Source organism: Spermophilus citellus, assembly GCF_964194105.1.
Source record: "Spermophilus citellus genome assembly, chromosome: 1".
In the NCBI taxonomy this organism is placed as follows: domain Eukaryota; kingdom Metazoa; phylum Chordata; class Mammalia; order Rodentia; family Sciuridae; genus Spermophilus; species Spermophilus citellus.
This window is the reverse complement of record NC_138182.1, coordinates 163696507-163721425: the sequence shown is the minus strand read 5'-3', so window position 1 is coordinate 163721425 and position 24919 is coordinate 163696507. Positions and strand designations below refer to the sequence as shown.

The following is a 24919-nucleotide window of genomic DNA, read 5'->3' as shown; positions in this document are numbered from 1 at the left end:
CAGGTTATAGCCCTGCCTTTCTAGAGTCAAGGAGCACTTGTTGTGAGGGTCAGAGGTAAGGTAAAGATCATGGCGGCACCGCTATCTGACCACTCACTCTTGGCCCGGCCAACGGAGGGGCTACCTCAGAGGCCTGGGAAGTCATCCCTCCAGACAGAATCTTAACCCTGAGAAGACAACAGAGCAGTCGAGAGTGCCAAGACAGTCTCAGTGGACACAGAATAAAGGGCACAGGCAGGAGTGTGCAGGGGAGAAGCATTAGTAGCATGTTTCAATATTGAGGGATTTTTCAATAGACTCAAATCTCTTTAAACTGGTTTTTAATATTTGGCCACTTTATGTTGGCCAAAAGGGTAGAAAGGCAGCTAGGTAAGAGTCTCAAATTCCCAAAGATAACCTGGCTTTCCCAATTACCATTACATCTAATAATGATCATCATCATCACTAGTTCACATATCAACTCTGTGCCTTCACAATGCAGTGGTCAACATTCTAAATATCCAGTATTGAGAAATGGCTACATGAACTTACAGCCTACCCATAAAATATTATGGGTATTTAAACACAATGATGTATTTAACACAATGATGACTGTGTTAAATTTTTATTTCTAAAACATTTAATGTCTAAAAGGCAAGTTTGAAAATCATACATACAATACGCTACTGGTTTTGTTTTTTAAAAAAGACAATCCACACTGGAGACAGAAAAAAACTAGAAAGAAAGAAGCCCACCTTCGAAGAGGTTACCTCTAAGTAGTTGTGATACTTATTTTGTTCTTTTCTGGAGCTCATATCTTCTATAATCAACACATTATTTATGTAAGAATGTAATTATACACTTAAAAAGTGACAACCCTTTATGCTTTAGGAAAACTTTTAACTTAACCTTTGCATATCTTTATGTTAAAATTCAACCTAGAAAAACTATCTTTCTTCATGAATCATATTTTACATATACTTTTAATGTATAATAAGTTATGATATTTTCATTTGTATTTGAATATCTCTTCTCTTTCCATCTTATATGAAAAAATCTGTATCCTCAGAAATGAAATGCTACTAATCGTATGATCAGAGAAAGAGGCTAGAGGTATTTAGAAATTATCTGTTTAACCTTGTGATTTTAGAGATAATACAACTAAAGCAGAGTTAGTATTTATCCAGTTATTAGCCTTGATTTCTTACCTATCTCATGATATTTACAATATTATTGATGAGTAAATTTCCATATCCAGGATGCATTATGAGGCACTGTATTTCAAAACAAGATTCAAATTTACTTTATCTGATAAAATCTTAAAATATAAATATTTAAACATTGAGAAATAGGTTAGTTAACTGTCGCAACCTTTAAATCAATTGTTCTCAACTTTGTGAACTAGAGTCACTTAGAGTATTTGTAAGAATCGTATGGCCAAGAGTATGTGCACAGTGAATAAATCCCAGACATCTGTATTTTTTTTTAAGTGATTCCAACATAGAGTAACTCTTTAGATGAAGGAGGATATCTCTACAAACAGTATTCAAAGAAGAGAATGAAGTTCTTAGTGGGTATTTTACTTATGAAGACATTCAAAATGGGGAAAATAAAGGTAGGGTATGTGATAGTTATCCTAATATTTTGTGCTCTGGGCAGACAATAAAAGCGAGGTTATTTTTAAACATGTACCAAAATCTAGTCGTGGTACATGACTCAGTGGCCACCATGCTCACTTACTGTAGGGGGCAGCATTTGACAAATGCAGGATCATCACCTGTTGAGGCACGCTCCCAGACATTTCTCAGTGCAGCAGAGATTGTAAAAACCTGAGGGGGCTCCTAACTGCTAGAGAGATAGCTATGAGAGGGCAGTTGGCACAAGAAGTTGAATATTGTTCTCCCCTGGCAGGTGTCCACTGCTGAGATCCTTCTGGAAAGAAACCAAAATCCTAACAGGAGTGGAAAATCACTGGTACCAAGAGCCTTTGGAATTTAATTTTGTGTTTATTCTTGGGCTCTTGTTCTTCCCTTGCTGAGTCTTCTCTCACCCACCAGACGACTTATGCATTAAAATGATTACCTTTGGTGCAAATGGGAGATGAAAGCAAGTCCAACAATTTAGTAATTGTTAAAACAATTGCCTACATATTTCACTCCATTATCCTAACTGTACCCCTTTAAAAGTTGTGCCTCCAGAGACACTTAGAAACCTCTTTCTGTTCAAATGCAAAGCCCTTCACTCCTTATCTTTAAGCCTTACTTTAATTAAGGAAATCATAGACTTACATCTCTCTAGGTTCTTAATATATCATAAGAGGATTTGATATGTATAGAATTATGTCTCAAAAAAGGAACCTTTAGAGTTATGCAAAATGAAACTGGCTTACTTCCAAAAGCTTTCTAGGTTCAAGGTAAATTCCTGCCAACACATTAGTGGTTACAGTCATTTCAGTAATGGCATAATGTTATTGTCCACTCAGCATCTATTTCCAGGATCATTCTGTTTCATCAAGTGAATAAGAATGAAAGTAAGCAGGCTTTTACAACATTTTCTCCCAAGCTTGTCACCACCACAATCCATGTAGAAACAGTTGGGACTAACATATGTTACTCTTTGGAATGAAGAGCCCTGTATGCCTTTAGTAAGATGAGTCATATTCCTTTCACCAAAGTTAGAAAATATATCCTGGCAACTTTTCTCCCAGTTCATTTGTGTTCTTAAGGAAGACTAAAAGCAAGTCCCTAACCTGCCACTTTAAGATGCTTGGGTACCTAAAAACCAAGTGAAGGGAAGTGTTTATGTAGCCAGAATACGCAAAGCAAAGGTTTAGGGTTTCCTTCATTTATCATCTTTCCTTCCAACAAGGTAGATGTTAAAAGAAGGGGCAATACCTTGCTTTAGGAAAGGTAACTGATAACAAGTATTGGTACTGTTTGTGACCCTAAGTGAGGTCAGACAGATGACAGCCTAAGTTCTGGTTCAACCCCAACACCTGGAGAGTTCCAGATGCTGCCAAATTAAGATGTCTGTTTTTCTATGGTAAGAGCACAGAAAGTGCAAACCATGTTGATGCCTAGAATGAAAAAGAAGTGGCCTATTTATCCTTAAGATCATTTATCACCTAATGGTTGAAAAAATCCAATGGTGATATAGTTATATGGATCCTGCAACTACTTCCAAGAATCATTTTGAAGGAACATTTTTGGAATCAAGCTTTAATACCTTAAGAATATAAACTTATGAAAGATAAAAATTTCTTCAACAGTATGCTGGGGAAAGTTTTTTCTTTTAATTATTTTTAGTTGTAGATGGACACAATACCTTTATTTTGTTTGTTTATTCTTATCTGGTGCTGAGGATGGAACCCAGTGCCTCACATGAGCAAGGCAAGCGCTCTACCACTGGGCCACAACCCCAGCCCCTGGGGAAAAGTTTTGATTATTTCCTTATACAGATTCAAAGAATAAGGAAATTTATAATCTTTTGAAATTTCAGAATTCTATGTACCAGAGAGAAGGGCTCTGATAAAAACGATTTTCAAAATATTCAACCTAAATTATCTTTCTGATGGTTGTATAACAGCTCCTAAAAATTCAAACTGTAGTTCAGTAGTCAACTTCTTAGACTAAATAGACTATGAGAGAATTAAAATTTATAAAAAATAGTTAATTAATAAAACAGCTTTAATATAAATTTTCATTTTTACATATCAGTTCATCCTCCAAAAGGAGGATGAGTATTTCAAAACACTACCTATTTTTCTGTCCCAGGGGTTGACTGACTCAATATCCTAGAACCATAAATACATTTTTATTGCACTTGTCTGACATAAATAATTATACTTTCATAAAAATATGTAAAACAGTCAATTCTGGCAAATAGAATTCTATAAAACACTCAGCTTTAGTATTACCTCCCATTGGAGTTCTGCAAGGTTTCTTTTGGTCATGAAAACAATTGCCTCTATCAAAAATGTCCTTCCTTGAGTCCCTTCAAATAAAAACTGCTATTTGCTCCTGGAGGGCAGAGGTCAATTTCAAATGTCCTCATCCTAAGGAAGAAGGGAGGAAGTGTGTGGTGTTTGCCTGAAGGCCAGGGACCTACAAAACCCAAGTCTTCATGATGGTGATTTGCTGGTTCAGCTCATTGTTGAACTTTGGGGGCTGGAAAGAAGGAAGTACTGCATAAGACTGGTCATCAACAATGAGTCATCCTGGGTTTAAATCTCATTATTGGAAATGGTGCCAATGTGACTGCAGGTACTTTAGAGACAGGAAGGGCAGCTCTGCTAACTAAAAGTGCTGATGGCTTAGAAAAAGGAGATGGAACTGTGGAGTCATTGAGCTAATAAGCACTAGAGGGTCACAACCACTTCTAGCTATGCATGTTTGAACCTCCTTTCTTCTGAAAGGAGGTCCCAATAACGCACAGGTGGGGGATACTGTCTTCTACTCATCCATCCCACCTGCAGTGTTGCACAAAATAGAAAACTATTCTAAGAATATAAAGATATACTCTCCTCTGTGGGCCTTTAATTGAGGAGATTCAATGAAACACCAGAAAGAACCCCAAACCAAATATAAGGCCTCTTTAAAATTATTTGATATCAAATACCCTATGTAAAATGATACAACATGGGAAAAAGTGATCCTGCAGTATTTTTGTCATTCACATAAGTGCACTCTTAGTACTTCTCTGTCTAGAGGCAGGAGACAAAACCTTCAAATGGAAAGTGATACCTTAGGTTTAGCCCTCTTTAATTTACTGTCATTTCTCCTTATGACTTTTAGCTAATTCATTGCTGGTTCTGGACTAAGGGCTCAGTGCAACTAACCTTCAGGAGGAAAGCTACTAACCAACAACTGACTGAATCTCTGTACAACGTGAGGCCAAGATTCCTCAACAAGGGCAGATTTGCTGCTGATGAAATTATCATCAACTGTTTTTAAGGAAAAGACAAGGTTTTTGTCTGGAGTTGACTTTTTACTTCCTTAATAAAAATTTTTAAATTTATGCGATTCTCAAATTGTTATAAACTGGGAAACCTTTATACTTTGCTTTTGTTTATACAGAATTACTAGTAGGAGAGAAGAAATGTCTTTGAACTGACCTCACTTGTGCTGCTTTAGCAAAGTCTAGGGGTTTACAGATCATCATTAGAGAACTGCCTATCAGATAATAACCTGCATCCCCAGGAACAGAGATTACTCCATATTTAAAGACAATCATGCCCAAAAAATTACTAATTCAAACTCAAAAGAACCAACAAAAAAGTTGCCATAATTTACAGAAATAGAAAACCAAAAGTTACACATGAATGACTTTGCAATTTATAATACGAGGTAAGAAGTCCTTACCAAGGAGGTTCCATTTCCTGAAATAATCATCCATGTTCATAAGAAAGAGAAGACACATAGCTTTCAGAATGTGTTATATTTGTATAGATACAGAATGGCAGATTGGATAGATGCTAAATAAAACATTTACCTTCTCTATTGTAAAATTGGATATCCTGAGAAACTAGCACATATGACCTAGCAATGTTATTTGCTTACTGCCTTCAACCAAAAAAAGGAAGCCATTTAGTATTCATCCCACTGGTTATGAGACACCCACATCAGGAAATTCTCAGTCCTTTCTCCAATAGAGGAAGGGTAGGAGAAAATGTAATTTCAACCTGAATTGTTTTCTCTTGAAGGGTAATGAGTGATTTTTTTCTTCCTATTGGGCAATTCCTTGATTGTGTGTTTTTAAAATAATATCCAGGAGACAGGAAGAGATCTCTGTCTCTGAAGCTCTAATTCCTAAGTAAATCCTGGAAAAAGGAAATTTCTACTTGTTTGATCTATCACATTTCATTTGATTTTTTTTTTTTTTTCAGTGCTGGGGGCTGAACCCAGGGCTTTGCAAATGCTGCTAGGCAAGTGCTCTACCACTGAGCTTCACTCCCAGTCCCAACATTTGAATTCCTATTACAGTATTTCAATAACCAAGCTCCCCCAATTTTAGTAGTTTCAAATCATCTGTGTCTAACATTGTAAATACAATCTAAACATTGTAAGGAAACTGTGATTGTCTGAAATTGTGAATCTAAGATAATGAGAGGCTATTTTTTGATAATGCGATATTTTTTCCTCCCAGAAATATTATAGAAAACCATTTCTCCTCGTGGTTTAACAATATATTTCACAATATATTTCTGCCCAGGACACTGCAGATTAATCTTAATCTAATGTCCCAGAAATATGGCCCATGACAAAAATTTAGCTATTTAAAAACTTTTACAGTCTAATTTTGAATTTTAACCAATGAAATGTGAAGATCTAAGATGATGACATGCAATTATTCATCAATTTCAATTAGCTTTCTGAAGAAAGCAGGCATTGCTAATTTCCTTTTCTGTACATTTTTGAAATGGGAACTCTTATAGGTGTCAGTATTTAGTTAACTGTACTTCAAAACAAAAAACCACATAAAAAGATAAATGCAGAAAAAGAAAATTCAAACATGAAAGCATAAAAAGCATAGTACTTCAGAGATAATATACAAGATGATTTGGAGATGCCCCTGTGCTCTCAGAAATGTTGTAAATTGTATTCCTTTTTCACAGTTTATTAAAGGCCAGAGCTGAGAATGGGGAGAGAGACAGATGACTCAAGGGAAGTCTGACAATAAGTATTTGACTTAAATATGCACTGCAAATGTCTAAGGAGAACAGGAAAATAAACACTGAAGTAAGAACAAGTCATTTCTGGCTTAAGATAATGCAAAAGTGAATTTATACCTCCTAAAATGAAAAGAAAACAAAGGCAAAGCACAATTGTCTGAAAAAACAGAATCACATTTCAAATATTCAGGAAACTTCTATAAGTACTATGGGGAAAAAATGCCTTCTTTTAGGAATCTATATTGTCATCCAACATTTTCCATACTAGTGTCTAGCAGACTTCCATGCATCCCTCTCAATTCCTAGGGAATTTATGCAAGACATAATCAACTCTCAGAAGCTCATCCCAGAAGACTGCCCAGTAGCCTAACTCCATAGGGATTTGCTGTGTGCAGGGAAATAGATACACAATCCAACTCTACATACGTTTCAACTAGATTACTCAAAGACTAGTAGCTTTCTGTGTATGCAAGTAAACCACTTTTGATCAGGTCACTTAAGAAATAAGTCCATTCTTTATGAGGGAGAAGAAATGGACAGTTTTACTATAGGCCTCGAAAACAGAAAGAAAGTTCCTGTAAATTTCATTACATATAATAAAGAATGTTTATGATTCCTATTTTTAAAAGTAAAGATAAATAGTGAACCTAAGCAAGGAAGCAGTTCAAGGAGGTAAACAAAAGATTTTTGCTGTAGGATGAGACTTTGAAGGAACCATTCTTGAGTCTTTAGGGACAAAGAAATATTGAGGAAAGAAAAAAGGATCACAAGGTACTATATCCAGGCAAGATTAATCACAAATTTGGTGTTGATCCCAAAGTGAATAAGCCCATTTGCTTGAATCCTCAGACACATCTGATTCAAGAATAAAAGTGGGTACATCTTGTTAGAAAAAACTTCCTTAGTGGTCCTTTCTAAGAAGTACTATTACCAGTTTTTTTTTTTTAAATAAATAGCACTATTCATGTCCCCTATGGGCTTGTTATGGGGCCTTCCCAAAATATAGCTATGCACATTTTATTTCCCAAAGTGTTGTACTATATAAAAAATACCAGTATTTGAGAAAAAATGGGGAAGTAATACAAGAGTAAGCATCAAATGGAGCATACCAGGTATAATGAAAACAAATTAAAGTTCACTATAATTTACAAAACCACTGTTTTCTTTTATAAGATGAAAATATGAAATTATGCCCCTAAGTTATATTTTTCACAACTGGGACTTGAAATGGTCTTCTTGTTACTACAGGTGACTTTAATATTGGTCCTGGATTTTTATTTTCACAACTTGCTCCCTTATCCCTGTTGCCAATCTACCCGTGTCATGGGTCCTCGGCCCTTCCAGACAGCTATAAACTCTTGGAACACTCTTCCTGGGAAGGTGCTGTGAGGGTGTGCCCTCCACACTAGACACTTCCAATGATCCTCTTGTTCTCTCTTCCTTACCAGTGGATGGACACAGCACAGGTGGTGAGCAGGGGTGACAAAATTTGGGAATTCTGGTCATTTCCACCCTAGGGAGCTCATAGTTCTGCTTCATATTTTAATGTAGGTAGAACCCAAACAAGCATCAACCAATGACTCCTTGATGAAACCAAACTTTAAAAGGAGATGAGAAACAAAGAGAAACCTAGATTGGTGAAAATAATGCACTGCTCATTTGAAACTACCTGTAGCTTAAATATCTACGGACGCTCACACACGTTTATAATAACAACTTGCTAGCTCCCATTTCATGTACCTGAAACTAACAGAGCAAAGCAGCTGTGATTAACTGACAGTGTGTGAGGGTGGAGAATGGCTAGAGTTTGGTAGGCATCCCAGAAGAACAAGGGCATGATCCTTACTATCAGCACCGAGCCTTCCTCACCTGTTCTAGAGACCTGACTTGTCAAGACCCCATCCTTGTCCCCCAGTCTCCTAAACAGTTCAGGATTTTCTTCTTCGGATACTTGTCACATGTGTAAATAACAATTATTTGTCAATTATTTTTTAAAATATAGGGCTTCCCCTTTGAGCTCTATGAAAGCAGGTCAGGGACAGTTCATTTTCTTTTGCAGTATTCCCAGTATAGGTCCCTAGACCAGTGCCTGTCACTCAACAATATTTGTTAAAATAATAAATATTATAATTATATAATTCCTAACCCTTCAATGCATCCAAAGACAGTTATCGTGGTCCACATTATACAGATGAGTAAAGGTCAGTTCACATAGCTGGTAGGAAATGGCGGAACCCAGACTAAAGAAACTGCATACTCTGAAGCCAAAGGTTAAAGATAAGTTTGTTCATCAGTTCAGTGCTCAACCCACAGAGCAATCTAACAGCTCTATCTTCAACAGAAATCCATGAGAAGAATTAAGATGGAATCTACTGACTTTCTCTCCCTTCCAACACAAATCTGATTTAAATATACATATTTCCTGCTGTTTGGAAAAAGAGTAGCTCACGATGACTTAAGTACATGGACTAAATGGTTGAAGGGCCTTCTTGAGTGTAAATGAAGGAGACACGAAATAAAAACATACTTACCATAATTCCAGTAAGCAAACAGACTCCTTTTCCACAGTATGTGTTGGGTACCATGTCACCATAACCAATGGAGAGAAAAGTTATTGATATCAACCACATAGCTCCAAGGAAGTTGCTAGTAACATCCTGTTGATCATGGTACCTGAAACAGCAAACAAAATCAGTTCTTTATAATTCATCTATAGCCAAGGACAATTTGACTCAATTCGATGAAGTCACTGTATCTTCTACACACTACTCTATTTAGAAATTTTCAAAGCTGGTAATATAAATAAAATTGAGGTTCCATCTAAGCAATCTGAAAAACATCAGAAAGTGCTTCACCTTTAAAAATAATCTGAAAGAAAAATTACAAAATACAAAAACTGTTTTTCTTACCAGTGTAACATGATATATGCACATTAATCTTTGCACCCTCCTCTGGCCTCTGCCAACATCTCATTTCTCCTGGAGGCCTAGCTGATGTGCCAGACCCACATGGCAAAATGCAATCGCCCAATATCACACCACACCTTAGTAGCAAAGGGCACCATGCTGATCCCTTTGCTACCTTGATTTCCCTGACAGAGGCCAACTCCTCATCAGCCTACAAAATAAATACAGGTTTATTATTATAAATTCTCTATTATTATAGAGACTTTTCTGGCTATTCCTTTCCCAACCTCTCTTCTGTGCTCCCTCAGTATCCAGTGTTCCCCTTTATTACAATACTGTATGGTAAATGTCCATCCACCAGGAGGTCCTTCTTCACTGCCATCCTCGAAGACAGAAACTGAATCTCTGGTCATATAGCCCCTCCCCCACAAACAGAGCTAAATAGAAGTTATTGTGTTACCAGCGGCACACAAGAATTTATAGTGGAGAAAAAAGGGAGAGAGAGGGATACAATTTATCCTTACTCTGCTTTGAGGCATCAAGTTTTTCTGATGAAGAAAAAGGTTTTTATTATATAAGAAACAACCATCACACTTTGCTTGAAATCACATCATCAAACCTTATGCCTATCATACTGCTGTCCATCATGTGTACATAGAACAAGACAGGCCATGAAAGTGGTGGCTCTGGAAGAATCTTTTCTGGCTGCACATTATCTGTAGTCATGGGCCCCTGCAAACCCTCTTTGATTTCCATGACAATCAGACCCCAAACTTAAGTCAGGAGAGGAGATTTCTTGCTCTTCACTCACCTCCTCCTAAGAAAAACCCTTCCTTCCCCTCTCTCAGACACCACTTGGAAGGCTTTACTTTCCTTGCTCTACAAAAGTTGGTTGGTACTCATTTCCCCTGGCTTTATTCATTCAGTCCTGCCTTTTGACTCAAATATGTCTCTGCTGCCAAGATTGAGATAGCAAGGAAGCTGTTTCTGGCCAGGGCCTTAGGAATGATCCCATCTACAATTTCACTGGGCATGGCAATCTCTGTACACCCATTTTTCATCTTATGCTCCTGCTTCCATAACCCAAAGTACAGGAGGTTCATGAAGTATAAGCCTTCTTCCATGATATCAGTGGATCTTACTCTCTGACTTGGATACAAAGAAGACACATGCTGATCACTTTCCACTTTTTCCTTCTTCCACAGAGGGAAGAGAGAAGCTAAGAAATGCTGTTTCCTGTTACTCTGGACTAGAGAAAGAGAAGCTCCCAGCTGGTGCTAGTGGAGAGAGGGCAACCACTGTGTATCCTAAAATAAAAACTGTGCATGAACAGGCAACCAGCCCTTACTGAGGAACGTTCTACAAGTTTCTGTGGGCAGGAGGGTAGACACCTCAACTATTCTAAAGAACAGCCATGTTGACCTAGTTTCAGAGTACCCTTTTGCCCAGAACGTCTGGGAGGAGATGCCCACAAGGAGGCCACAATGTATTCATAGCATCCCAGCAGGATAGGCAAATGCACTTCCCGAGTATCTTTTCTGTATAATGTGCACATCGCGGTGAGCTGATGCTACTGGTGCTATGCTTAGCTGTAACATGAGCTAAGAAGCTTCTGTGGACTTCTATGCTTCAAAACAAGATCCTTAGAAGCAAGCTTTGAATGCTGTTATGGGGACTCTCAAATAAAGATTCCTTACCATGTGTGGCCTTAAACAGGGACTGTGTTACCCTAGCATTGGGATGGGTTTGACAGGAGAGGGGAGGCAACAGAGTTCATTTCCTATTCTCTTTTTGATTGTGAAATAAAGTTTCTTTTAAACAAGGCCACAATTAACAGACAGAGCTGATATACCTAAGAGAGCTCATTCCCTGAGACCTATTATGTACACATACATCATATTTATTGAGTGCTCACTAGGTGCTCAGCGCCTGGCTCATTTTTCCCTTTAACAGGTTACGTTTTACCACATGGACAATCTTAGGCTGAAACAGCTACATTCTTACCCTCCATTTATTGACAAACTGTCCTTAGATTCTCTCAACACGTACAAATGTGTTGAGAGAAATATTTATTTGGAGTTATTTTCACACTGCTGCTGGGAGTGACCAGAACACTACAACCTGATAGGCACGTGGTTTTCCTTAGGTAGAGTCACTAACAACAAAGAGGAAACCTCATTCTCATACTATAAACCAAGGTCTCTAGAGGATGGCTTCCTAAGTAGGCCTGCAAAGAAATCTCATCCTTGGAATGAAAATTCCATGCAACACTTTCACTAGAACCTTCAGCAAACTAACTCTTCTTCAGTTGTTCATCTTGAATAAATACACATCTTCAAGGTACAAGTAAATCTCTCCCATCCTCATTTGGCTCTCAGCCAAATGCTCTGAAGTATTCTTTCACTGTTTCGTTCAGTCAATATTTATGATATGCTAAGCACATTACAGTGTTTCACAAACTGTGATCCCACACTGAAGGGCCTAATTAGACACAAATATATTTCTAGGAGTTGGTATTTTATGGCTATATACAGGATAATTCCATGGTAAATTATCCTTTTTAAACTTATGAAATAATAAACCTCTTGGAAAAATTGCTCAAAATGGAAAAATAGCATCTCACACTAATGTTTATGTTACCTTCAGACATACTTTGTTGTGAATAGTTAAGATGAGGTAAGTAAGAACCAATTTAGATACTATTAGAATATTTACCTGATTTCTTTCTTGGGGATTCAGAAAGAAATATTAGACTTATCAACATGATGACATTATTGCTTAGCACATCTCCAGGTTTTGAGACAATGCCAGATTCACACCCTTGTGAATGATTAACATGTGCAATTTAAGGTTAAAGAACTTTCTTTTCTATTTAATTTTTTATTTGTTTTAATTATACATAACAGTATAATGTATTTATGCACTTTGATATATCATACAAAGATGGGATATAATTTCTCATTTTTCTGAGTGTACATGTTGTAATGACCAATGTGATTCTACAATATGTACACAAAGAACTTTCTAAACATTTCTCATAGTAGAAGTTCATGCCACAGAATTACTGAGACAATTCTAACCTTCTCTACAAGGAAACTGTTTTGAGAAGGACATGAAGAAATAATTCATGTGGCATGCTTTTAAAATAAAGACTTTGGGGTTTCAGCAGAAGACTACTTGAACTGTTTTCCAAAACTCAATGCTTTGGAAAAATCGTGAGATCAAAGCCAGGTATGGTGGCATACACCTGTAATCCCAGTGACTCTGGAGGCTAAGGCAGGAGGATCACAAGTTTGAGGCCAATCTCAGAAACTTCATGAGTCTCTAAGTAACTTAGCAAGACCTTGTTTCAGAAGAAAGAAAAAAAAAAAAAGGACTGGAGATTGGCTCAGTGGTAAAGCAACCCTGGTTCAATCCTTGGCACGGGAAAAAAAAGCAACCAAGATTGTAAGATCAGCTTTAACGTTTTAAAAAAGGAAAATGTTTCTTTTCTTAGTTTCTATTCCTTATTCATTTCTCCATTCACTGCTGACTGTGGGTCTAGCACTGTTTTTTTAGATCACAAATATGCCAACATAATGTTAAATACAACATTTGTGGAAGTTCGCAGGGGTTATCTTTCCAAGGCAGTCACTGTCTCTTTCCCTGTGCATGCTCTGCCCTGCACTCTTGCCTCCCCTCTGCAGCCCCCAGCATGATGGCTGGCAATCATGCTGGTCTCTTTCACAGATCTCCCCTGAACATGCATTTCCTTCTGCCTCAGCACCTTTTCCTGTCTTTCTAGCCCTAAATCTTACTTGGGTCCCCCTTTTCCAGACTGCACATAGATTCCGGTCAGCATGGTACTCTAGGCCTGTCCATTCCTTGTATCCCCAGAGCACCCTGCAGATAGCTATAGCACCGTTCAGTGAATGCTAATTTGTGTCATAAGATATGTAATATATAGTTTGATCATCAAACACGCACTGAGGATCAAAATTATGAAGAATTTGAAGACAAAGCTTGTGCCTTATTCAATGTTGTATCATCACACAGTGTTTAGAAAAATATTAAAGGGAGCTAGTGTTCATTAAACTAATTAGCATGACAATGTGAAGTGTATTCTTGATCTGATTTTTCCCTAGGCCACGTGCTTCAGGATCTATGTATAGGAATACAAAAAGCAGATTAAAAATGACTTGTCCATCAGTCAACATGAATTGCATTTGTCATGTATATCCTAAGATCTGTGTTCAATTTATATTTTTACAGTTGTAGAGAACATTTCAATAGTGGAGGTGACAAACTTTGTTCATTAATACTTCTTTATTAAACTTATTATTAACACTAGAAATGGCAAAATGTCTTATTTCAAAAGTCAACTCTGGTCTCAAATTTCATCCTTAATTATATAGTTAAAAGTATTATGGCTATTTAAATGCATGTGAGCAATCCACTATCAATTCCTTCCCAAATCCATCTCTCTCTCTCCTGAAATGTCAGTATAATTGTACTAAGATACTTTTAAGAAGTATAAAACTACAGCAACAAAGGGAAAGGAAAGGAGACATTGGAGAATGAGAAACACATATTTACATGAATGACAGTGCATCTTGCTTTCATCCAACATGGAGCAATAGGGGACTAGATTATACCTTCTCTTGAAACAACTTTAAGTAATAGAGAAAACATTTGGAATAATAGTTAATAAGATATTGATCATCTAGCAACAGAGGGCAATGATTCCCAAGAGATGGTAAACTAAAGTGAGCCACATCATTGTTCCAGGTTAATGCCTAAAGAGAATATACACAGTGCAGCTCAGTGAACCAAACCAGGTGAAACTCAGAAGTCTCCCTGTGTTGAAAGATAGATCTGGGAATCCAAGGAGGCCAAGAATTCATAGGCCAAAAAGCAGAGAAGAATAATCCCGGAGGGGACAGCGCACACTATATAGATCTGCAGAGGGGTGTCCTTTGTTATTCATCCAAGGATTGAAGGATTTGTATGTAAAACTACCCCAAACTGGAGAAGTGGAAATAATATACATAATGTGATACAGTACACTTGAATAGCAAATGGTATAATATCAAGTGAAAATAAGACTGTGTTAACTTAGGCAAAGTATGCCTAAGTGTATAGGCATGCTATAAACACTAAAGAGCCATTAAATTAAGACATCAAAAAATAATAACTGATAATACAATAAAAGATATTATCATATATTTTAAATGTCTGGTAAAACTGAAAATAGAAGAAATACAAGAAATTGAAGGGAAGACAAGAACAAAAGACAGAAGAGACAAATGAAGCAGAGAGCAAGAGGACCCCATGATGTATAATTGCATTAAATATAAATGGCTGAAATAACTCCCCAATAGAAGGCACAGATTGATAAAGAACCCCTGGAAGTTTCATTGTAGAAGCCATGCATTACATGATGAAAAAATTAGGTTCGAGGTTGAAAACAAGAGGACAGATTAAAGCCCAAGTATATGGAATAATGGATCCTCAGGTCTTCCCTAGTATTGCCAGACACGTAACAAGAGACAGAAGGCTAATTCTCTGGAGATGGGATGGAGATGCAGGATAAGGGCAGAAGAGATGTTTGAGGCTGAAAGCAGGGGATTTGAGTTCAGATTTCTAAACTAAGCAGCAGCAATCTTACATTTTTTTCCATGATACCATCTCTGACACTATATTAGAGAACTTGTTAATTCAGAGAAAGAATATTCTAAATAGCTTCAGAGGAAACACAATTTTGCATTAATAAGGATTATGCATTATCAAGGATACCCTAACAAAAATCTCAGCTTTTGCTCCTCATTGAGTTTTACCAGACATTAAGCTAGCCCTTCTCCCATTTAGAGGTTCCAAATGGCTTCCAATTTACCACTCTTGGATATGAAAGAACAACAAAGGACTGGCACACATTTTTGATTCCAATAGGAAAAAATAGAGACCATAAATAAATAGGAAAGAAAGAAGGAAAGAGAGGAGGGTGGAAATAGAAAAAAAAAAAACTTGAGATATGCATAGTGATGGGGTGTCACCTGAACTTTGAAAGCTATATCATGAAAGGTCTAAGGGAAAATGCCACATCCAGAAAACAGGATGGGGCTGGGGGAGGGGGGAACTGGAGTAAAACTCAAACTATCAGTGAAAACATAACCATAATACAATGAGATTATAAGTCATCAGAAATCTCCCAGGAAGTAGAACAAAAAGATAAAGAGAAGGGAAAAAGGAGAAGATATGTTTTCAGAGACTCAACACAGAGGACCCCAGCAACTGTCTTTCCAGAAGGAGAATATAGAAAGTGGAAGGAATAAAATGAAAATATTCTTTGATTTATTTGACAGGAAAACTGGAAAGCAGGTGTCTTCTCTAAAGGGAAGATTCTCAGAGAATCTGCACACGGAATAAGAAAAGACCTTGGGCTGGGGATGTGGCTCAAGTGGTAGCGTGCTCGCCTGGCGTGCATGTGGCCCAGGTTTGATCCTCAGCACCACATACAAACAAAGATGTTGTGTCTGGCAATAACTTAAAAAAAAATATTAAACTTCATTCTCTCTCTCTCTCTCAAAAAAAAAAAAAAAGACCTAAACCAGGATGAATCAATGTCAAATTTTAAATATCAGGAATATGGAGAGGATATTTAAAAAGTTTCAAAGAGGGAAAAATAGAGCAGAGCTAAATATTAAGATAATAACTTCTAACATATTTAACTAGGATGGGTGTTGAGGAGCGGGAAGCAGAGGCAATCAATATCTCCTAATTTTGTAGACGGGAGGGATGGAGAATATGGAAGGAAAACTGAACAGATGAACCTCACTCAGGTCCTCTCTTTGCTTGGCTTGCCCACAGGTGTAGTTGTTTTTCTATGTGGTAACCTTGCCTGAGACAGGGTAACTCCCCCAGGGAAGGAGGTACACCTATGACTCTCATCCCATGGTGAAGCATCACCACACCAGGCAGCCCTTTGGCTCTATACCAAGTGGCACTGTCTAAATCTGCTTAATGTCAGTAATGATGCTGAAATTCCATGTCCACCCAGTTGCAGACCTGAGATGGAAAAAGAGTACAATTGATCTCTTTCCAAATCATAACTATATGCATATAGTTTTGATTTAAAGTAAAAGCAAATAAAATAAGTGACTCAATGAAAACCTATAAGCATAAAAAGTAGTTCAAAGAAGGCACATATATGAGTTCAGAGGAGAAAAGTGCTGAGTGCCAATGACTCAGAAAGAAGAAGTAGTATAAATCTCTTACTTGCCACTTCTCTGTATCAAAGATGTTCACCTATAGCTATAACAATGTCATCCATAGTCCTGCCTGTAACCAATTAAGCAAGAACTCTACGGTGGTGTAATGATGTAGGGATTAAAAAAAATGTTTCCCAGGTGATTTCAATGTGCTATCAAGTTTCAAAAATCATCAGTTAGCTTTATTTTAGAAGTAACTTCTTATCTAATATGTTGCATATGTACCATCCCATATGTGCCTTTTTTTGGACTTCTTTTTATGCTTACAGATTTTAGTTCATTTAATAATATTTTATTTGCTTTTACTTTAAATCGACAGTTTATGTACATAATTATGATTTGGAAAGACATAATTTATTCTCACATCTCTGAGTCTGCAACTGGGTGGACATAGAATTTCAGCTTCATTACTAACATTAAGCAGATTTAGACAACACTACTCATTCAATAACATGTGGACTATTTGCCTATATAAAGGAAAATTTTGAGGCAATAAGAATACGTAGATAATATGAAATGGTAGGCATTCACAAGAAGCTTAAAAATCTAATAAGGAGAAAATTGATTGCAAGGAATAATAAGGTAATACTCAAGTTGTAATAAATGTAAAACAGATGTCAGGATATTGTGAGAAAAATATATGTAACATATTGAAACTAATGACATGAGCATCTAATAAAAATGATGCCTGAAACTAGTTTAAATTAAAACAAAACGTGCCAGATGTGGTGACACATGGCTGTAATTCCAGTGGCTCAGGAGGCTGAAGCAGGAGGATTGCAAGTTCAAAGCCAGCCTCAGCAACTTAGCGAGGCCATAACTTAGCAAGAACCTGACTCAAAAAAAAAAAAAAAAAAATGCTGGCTCAGTGGTTAAGTACTGCTGGGTTCAATCCTTGGTTCAAAATTAAAATAAAACAAAAAATAAACAAAATAAAAATGTAAAATCCAGTAATTCCAAAAAGCTTTAATAAAAACCTGAGTGAAGGTGCTCTAAATGTGAATGCTATAATCTTATGTATATAACCAACCCAGAAGGAAATAGCTTACTCAAAGTCCTTCAAACTAGAGAACAAGAACTTTCCCAATCCGCAGGACTTTCTCAATTTCCTCCTGGTATTTCCACTTCTCTGCTCATCACTGAATCAAGAAATATGCACTTGGCTTTAGGATCTTGAGGATGCTGATATAGCCTTTTGTTAGTAACAGTAAGTTACCAGGGAAAAGCAGCAGAGATAGACAGCATAATGTTACCTCTAAAGCCCAACTTTAATTTAGGTCTGAGCTGGTTTGAATTTTCATAAATTATGTAACTCTTTGTTAATCTAAAGTGAATTCTTTTCCTTTTATTTTGCTCTCTTGACTTTGCAAAAACCTTGGAATTCTTTTAATCTTCTCTTTTGATTTAGAAAAAAAGAAGCCACATTCTTTTTTCCTCTAGCTCCCTCTCTCCCTGTGTGTGGTGGGGCAGGGTTCTACAAAATGTCTGATTCCTTTCCTTGTGTTAACCTTGGCTAATGAGAGTTTCATTCATTCACACTTAGGGTAGAGGCCATCAGTGGATATGTGCTAAGAGAATAAGCTTTTAGTAAAGCTCAAACTTCCTAAGAGGAAGAGGGTGGAGACAGAACATATGGATATTCAAACTTGAAGAATTATATTTATGCTTCCCTGAAAAGATGACAAAGATGTTTTGTTGTCTGACTCTAATGTTCTTTTATATATTTTCATTTATATTGTAGTAGGTGATTTTGGCAATGACTACTTACCTGTCAATAAATTAACAGTCTTAGATCTTATATCTATATAATTTTTTGACTATGTTAAAAGTCTTTAGAAAGACAGATGGTATCACATTAACATCCTTTTAACAGACAGGAAAAGACAAGCCAAGGCTCACTGTCATTCAGATTCTCTTTGATTGAGGCATTTAGTGAAACATGATCAGCTCTGGGAGAGAGCTTCTGGGGCCAAGAGCCATGGTGGCGAGTCTGGCACCTCGCAGTGAAGATGGAGAAGGTAGTATACATATCCAACAGGACAGAGTTTTCTAGACTGAGAATGTCATTTAAGCAGTGGTTTTCAAGCCCTGCAGACTTAAAGCCCTCTTTAATGATCTTGAAAGGAAATTTAAATAGTACAATGTATGCTTTATAAAACGAAAAAATCAACTTAAAAAAATCAATATTATACCTTAACTGTACAATTATGAGGTAAAATTGAAGTAACTTATTTAATCATGTATTTCAATATCTAAACACTTCATCCAGCAAGACTAAACTTAAAAAAAAAAGCAGCAGTGAATTGCTTATACCCATATGTAGAAGCATTTTAATGTAATTAAGTCTGTGAAAGTATGTAATTCATATGCCACAGGGACTGATTTTTTTTTTAACTTCTGGGCTAATTCTAAATAGATCAAATGCTGATTTCCCCCAATTTACATACTAAAAACATTCAAATGTCTATTACTACTGAGAAAAAATAGTTTATGTTCATATTTAAAATGGATTGAGGTCTAAGGTAAGAATATTATAAACAAGTTTTTCATATTCAAAATACCTAGCAGATCATTACAAGGTCAAGTGAGCTACAGAACAGCTTGTTGGGTAAGAATGTCCCATGTATAACAGAACAGAGCTGCTGGGTGCATACTGGCATGCCTCTGATCCCAGCAGCTCAGGAGGCTGAGGCAGGAGGATTGTGAGTTCAAAGCCAGCCTCAGCAATTTAGTGACACCCTAAGCAATTCAGTGATACCCTAACAAAACAAAACAAAACAAAACAAAAAATGGGTTGGGGATGTGGCTCAGTGGTTAAGCACCACTGGGTTCAATCCCTGATACCAAGAAGGAAAAAAAAAAAAAAAGAAAGAAAGACAAACAGAACAGTGCATCTCTGGCCCTACCAAGCAACAATCAATCAATCAATCAATAATCAATCACAAATTTCCAAATGTCTCCTGAGAGCAGTACTACCCCCATTGAGAATTACAGGTCTAGCTGGATCAGAAAATCTGGAGCTAGTTTCATATAACACAGCTAGACAGCAGTGAAACTACAAATCCTTGAGATGCAGCAGAAATGCCTAATAGGAATTACGTTCTCAAGCCCCTTATGCTCTGTGAGCACTCAAGGAAATACCAAATTTCAGAGTAATGTTTTAACTAGGACAAGCATTTCTGACCAAGTTTTTCTTCCTTCCTATTTCTTTCCTACCTTCCACACCAGTACTTATTTTAATTTTTTGGGACAACCTCCATTTATTCAAGCTCCTACTCTGTGCCAGAGACCTTGCACATACTGTGACTCCTACAAGGGAACCTGTACCCAGGCAGAGATGAGCCCATAATTTGCATGGGCAATGATTTCCTTCCCCAAAGTGAGTTTTTTAAAAACACTTAATCTTGTTCATGTCTGCTACTTGTCAGGCTCTGCTGACAGCAGAAGGCGCATGTCCACAGGGGCCTGGTAGGTGCTATTTTTATTCCCACTGTGGATTTTCTATAATCCAGAAGAGAATTCTCCAACTCTCAGAGGTGAGGAGCAGCATTGTGGGCAGTCACTAGGTGGCAGTGCCACACCAGTTTATCCCCATTGTCACTGGAGTTCACTGACCAGTTCCAGGGCTGGGAGGGGACAGAGTGGGAATGTCCTGCAGTGAAAGCCCCCTTCCGGACACCCTGAAAACAGGTGGTGTTCCACAGGAGAAACCACAGTCAAAGCTGAAGCGAAACACGGGGGCCACACCTACACAGCAGCCTGGGGTATTACACAGAATCTGGGAGGCTCCTGTCTGTGTGTGTGGAGGGGTGTCTGTCTGGATGCTGAATCCCTTTTAGATCCACTCTAAGGTAGATCTGAAGGAGCAGCTTGCCTCCACATTTCACCCACATGGGATTTTCTAGGTCAAAGACCAGACTCTGTCTCCCAAATCTATAAGAAAAAAATTTTTTTTTTTTTTAATCCCTGTGGATGTTTCAAACTAGGCCATGTTGGAAATAAAGCAGCATTTGAGGATATACAAGTCAGGGTCTTGTTTGCTGACTCTAAGATAGGGCAAGGAAAGACAGAACTGAATTCAGAGGTGCTATTCTACCTCTTGGTGCTTGTGACCAGAACAATGAATATGAGTCTCTAGTCCTTACTTTCCTCTAAGATGCAAAACAGACCATCTACCTCAACAAGTGGCTGAACACTTAGATAACAAGTGTAATGTAAGTACCACTTCATCACTAGAGAAGAGAAACTGCATTTTTACTGAGCATATCCTTTTTGATTCTGCAAAAGTAAGCACAAAGAAAAGCCATAACGTTTGAGAGCATACCTTCTTGTACTCAGGTGAGCTGACATATCTGAGGGCTATTACCAAAATATTTACCATTATAGTCGGTGAGCAAGACGACTAGTACACCTAACATGTACAACAGCAAATGAGGAATGAGTGGGAGCTATCAGAGCAGGGCAAAGGCAGCACAAGGTGAGGGCAGATCAATCACAAAGTAAGCCAAATAGGAAGAACAAGGATGTCCACACAAGAAATCCAAATGGAACCAGCCTAGGTGCCCATCAACAGACAAATGGATAAAAAAAAATGTGCACACACAATGGAATTTTATTCAATCATAAAAAAAGAATGAAATTATGTCATTTGCTAGTAAATGGATGGAACTGGAGAACATCATGCTAAGTGAAATAAGCCAGACTCACAAAGTCAAGGATCATATGTTTTCTCTCATATGTGAATGCTAGAGAGAAAAAAAGGGAAAAATGTGTTGGGGGGGGTGGGGGACTCATGAAAATAGAAGGGAGGCTGGGCGCACATTGGTGTAAGGCTCTAATCCCAGTTGTTTTGGAGGTTACAGCAGGAAGATTACAAATTCAAAGCCAGCTTCAGCAACAGCGAGGCGCTAAGCAACTCACTGAGACTCTGTCTTTAACTAAAATGCAAAATACAGCTCAGGATGTGGCTCAGTGGCTCAGTGCCCCTGAGTTCAATCCCTGGTATCCAAAAATAAAGAAGAAAGAAAATAGAAGGGAGACTAGTACAGTGGAGGAAAGAGAGGGAAGAGGGGATGGAAAGGTAAATTACTAGGGAATGAAATAGGTCAAATGTATTATGTGTCTATGGGACTATATCACAATGGATTCTGGTATTGTGGATAATTATAATACACCAATGAAAAACTTAAAAAAGAAAAAGAAAGAAATGGCTCACAGCCTTTCTATGCTATCCTATTCTATCCTACTTCCTTCTCAGCTGCCTCCTCCCACCAACACCAGATTTCTATTCTTAAGGCGGCAGGAAAGGGAGAAAGATACAATTATGTATTCAGTATCATTAATTCCTGATACTAACTTTCTGACTAGGCTCTTAAATTTGGGGCTCACTGTCAAATGAAAAGAATATGCTCCACTTGTTGCCAAAAGATCGGTCCTTGACTTTTTGCTGACCCAATAATGAGGACACAGTTCTGAGAAAAAGAAAAAAAAGATGGTTTATTGCTTTGCTAGCAAAGGAGAAACACAGGGGACTCCGTGTCCCACAGGCTGTGATTCTGCCCATCAGCAGCAACAGGGGCCTTTCAAAGAGGTGATTCAAAGGCTACATGGCACCTGTTTTGTGTTGAAGTTGTAATTCACTTGTTAATTTGGTAAATAGTCATTTCTGAGATCTTCTGGTGCCATCCCCAAAGTCTGGATTATTTCCTTCCTAAAGTGGGTGAGTGCTCAAGGACAGATAACTCTGTGTAGGATGGGGAAGAAACGTAATCCAGTTTCCCCTGCGATTAGGGACAGGAGAGATTAGGGAGGAATCAGGAGACAAGAAGAGATAGAAACATGTCCATTTAAAAACCAAGGAGCAGCAGCAGAGCAGCAAGGGCTATATTCAAAGCCGAACGTGGACCACTGTTACACACTCATCCAATTCCACTCAGCTCTGAGGTGCCACTGTTACAGGAGGCAGTCATCATGAATTGATTCTAAATGTTTAATTTTCAAAATACAGCAAATGAAAGTTCCTATGTAGAATTGAGGATGACAAGAAGTTTTAGCCTGAAGCACTTCACAGCTTCAGGCATTGCTCCTAGGGAAGCAGAACATTCCTGAATGTCACTGCTTTGTTCCTCAGAGGGAGATAAGAAGCAGAGTCAGAAAACTGAGCCACCAAAAAGCCAGAGAGCTAAGAGTTGTCAGGGACACTTGGTTGAAGGTGACTCCAGCAGGGCTGAGGAGAAGGATCACAGATTTTCTGAGAAGGTCATTTTCAAGGTTTTCCAGTTAGATTTGCCTACTTCAATTCTGAAAATTAGATTTGGAGTGTCTGTTAATTGTACCTTGCTTGACTAGGCCCGGGCAACTAAAGTATAGATTGCAATGCCAAAATGTCATGAACCCAAAGAAAACACAGGAAGGTCCATGAAAGAGGAGCACAACAGTGAACAGACCCAGACTCAACCCACCACCACTGAGGACCCATAAATCCTTGCTCAATAAGTTACCCTTGCAGAAATCTGCAGTGCAAGGAATATGTTTTGTTAAATCCAGAAAAATATCTTTATAAGGCAGAAAAGAGCAGAGATGAAAGAAAGAGAACAGGCTAACCAGAGAGGAAGAGCAAGGGGCTAGAAGTTAAGGAGAGAATAAACAGACAATAGAACTAACTGCAAGTAAAAATTTTAAAAAAATACATAAATGATCAAAGAAAATGAACTATGAAAACTCAAAAAGCTTCTAATCTAGCCAGCCTACTCATTACTTAAAAAGTCAGCCTCATTTTCCAGCACCATGCACAAATGCTTCACATGGCTTTCACCAGTTCCAACTAACATTTCTGACTACTCCAGAAAAAGAAAAATGAGAAAGAAAAAAACAATTCAAATTTTTTTCATTATTCTTTAATTTTAAATATTTTGGGAATTTAAAATGGTAGTCAAAAATGTTTCCTGGTTGAAAGTCTTTACATGCAAGAATCGAGGAGTGTACACTTGGTAGAGTGGGCTACACACGCTCACCAAAGCACACTGGTAAGATGACTGCCAAGGTCAAACACAGCATCTATTTCCCCAAAAAGGATCACAATTATGGCTTGCCAACTGAGTGAGATCAACTTCTTTTGCACAGGAAATTCAGGAAACAATGCCAGGAGTATCTCAAAAGGAAGTTTGGATTTAGATTGCCCTCTACACTTTGACTGTTTTGCAGGTAACCCAAGGCCATCAAAGGTCAGTATTACAAAAATCAAGCAGTCAGTGAACCCAGAAGCTGGACCTCAGTTGTGCAATGCTCGTGGGTCATCTGCAGTACAAGCACACGGCAATGAGGATCTTAATTTCTACTCCTGTCCAACTATACTGCACAAATGTGAAGCCACCATGCCCAGAGACATTTTCTATTAAAATGACAAAATTAGGTGATGTCACTCAAAACCTTATCCAAACACAACAGCTGGATCTAAAAGCAGAGAATTCCATATGTGGTGAATTTTGATGATGAAGTCCTAGTTATGCAGGTTAAAGTCAAAAGGATCAGCATCAGTTTTCTCTTCCACTCTATCAAATCAGGCTAAGAATTATTATGTGCACAGCTTGGTAATCACAGGGGTACTCTAGGGGATATAAATAAGTATTTGTGTATTTCAGGCAGCTTATAGAAAATACATGACCTAGAAACATTAAAATTAGAATAGGAAGTATGAACTACATTACAGCACAGTCCAATAGAACTTTCCGAAAAAAAAAAAAAAATAAAAACACCCGGTATCTGTGATGTTTTACACTAGTAACATGTGTCTATTGAGCACTTGAAATGTTGCTAGTACAAATGAGGAAACAAATTTTTAAATTTTATTTCATTTAAATAAATTTAAAATTAAAAGTCCTATATAGTTATTGGCCATGTTGGACAGTGAGATCCGAGAGATCAAATCATGGCACAAGAGGTGCAGAACATATTATCAGCATATCCTAATAACATAGCGATTGTAATTCAGCTATAAGGTTCACTCTGGGCTGCCCTCTACCAAAGTGAGATGGAATAAAGGAATGTGATACATTCCCTGACTTCCAGGATATTTATTTATTTAGATACCAGAGATTGAACTCAGGGACACTCAACCA

At 37.7% G+C, this 24919-nt stretch overlaps 1 protein-coding gene across 5 annotated transcripts in view; it reads right to left on the bottom strand.

The window, feature by feature from the left end:
* The window catches only part of KCNN2 (potassium calcium-activated channel subfamily N member 2), a 439076-nt gene that overhangs the window by 18070 nt on the left and 396087 nt on the right, over nucleotides 1-24919 (bottom strand). For all 5 annotated transcript variants that reach the window (XM_081304749.1, XM_081304748.1, XM_081304751.1 and 2 more), the window contains one exon: nucleotides 9181-9322. In XM_081304749.1, the coding sequence (XP_081160875.1) occupies nucleotides 9181-9322 (142 nt within the window). The remainder of the gene's footprint in view (nucleotides 1-9180; nucleotides 9323-24919) is intronic.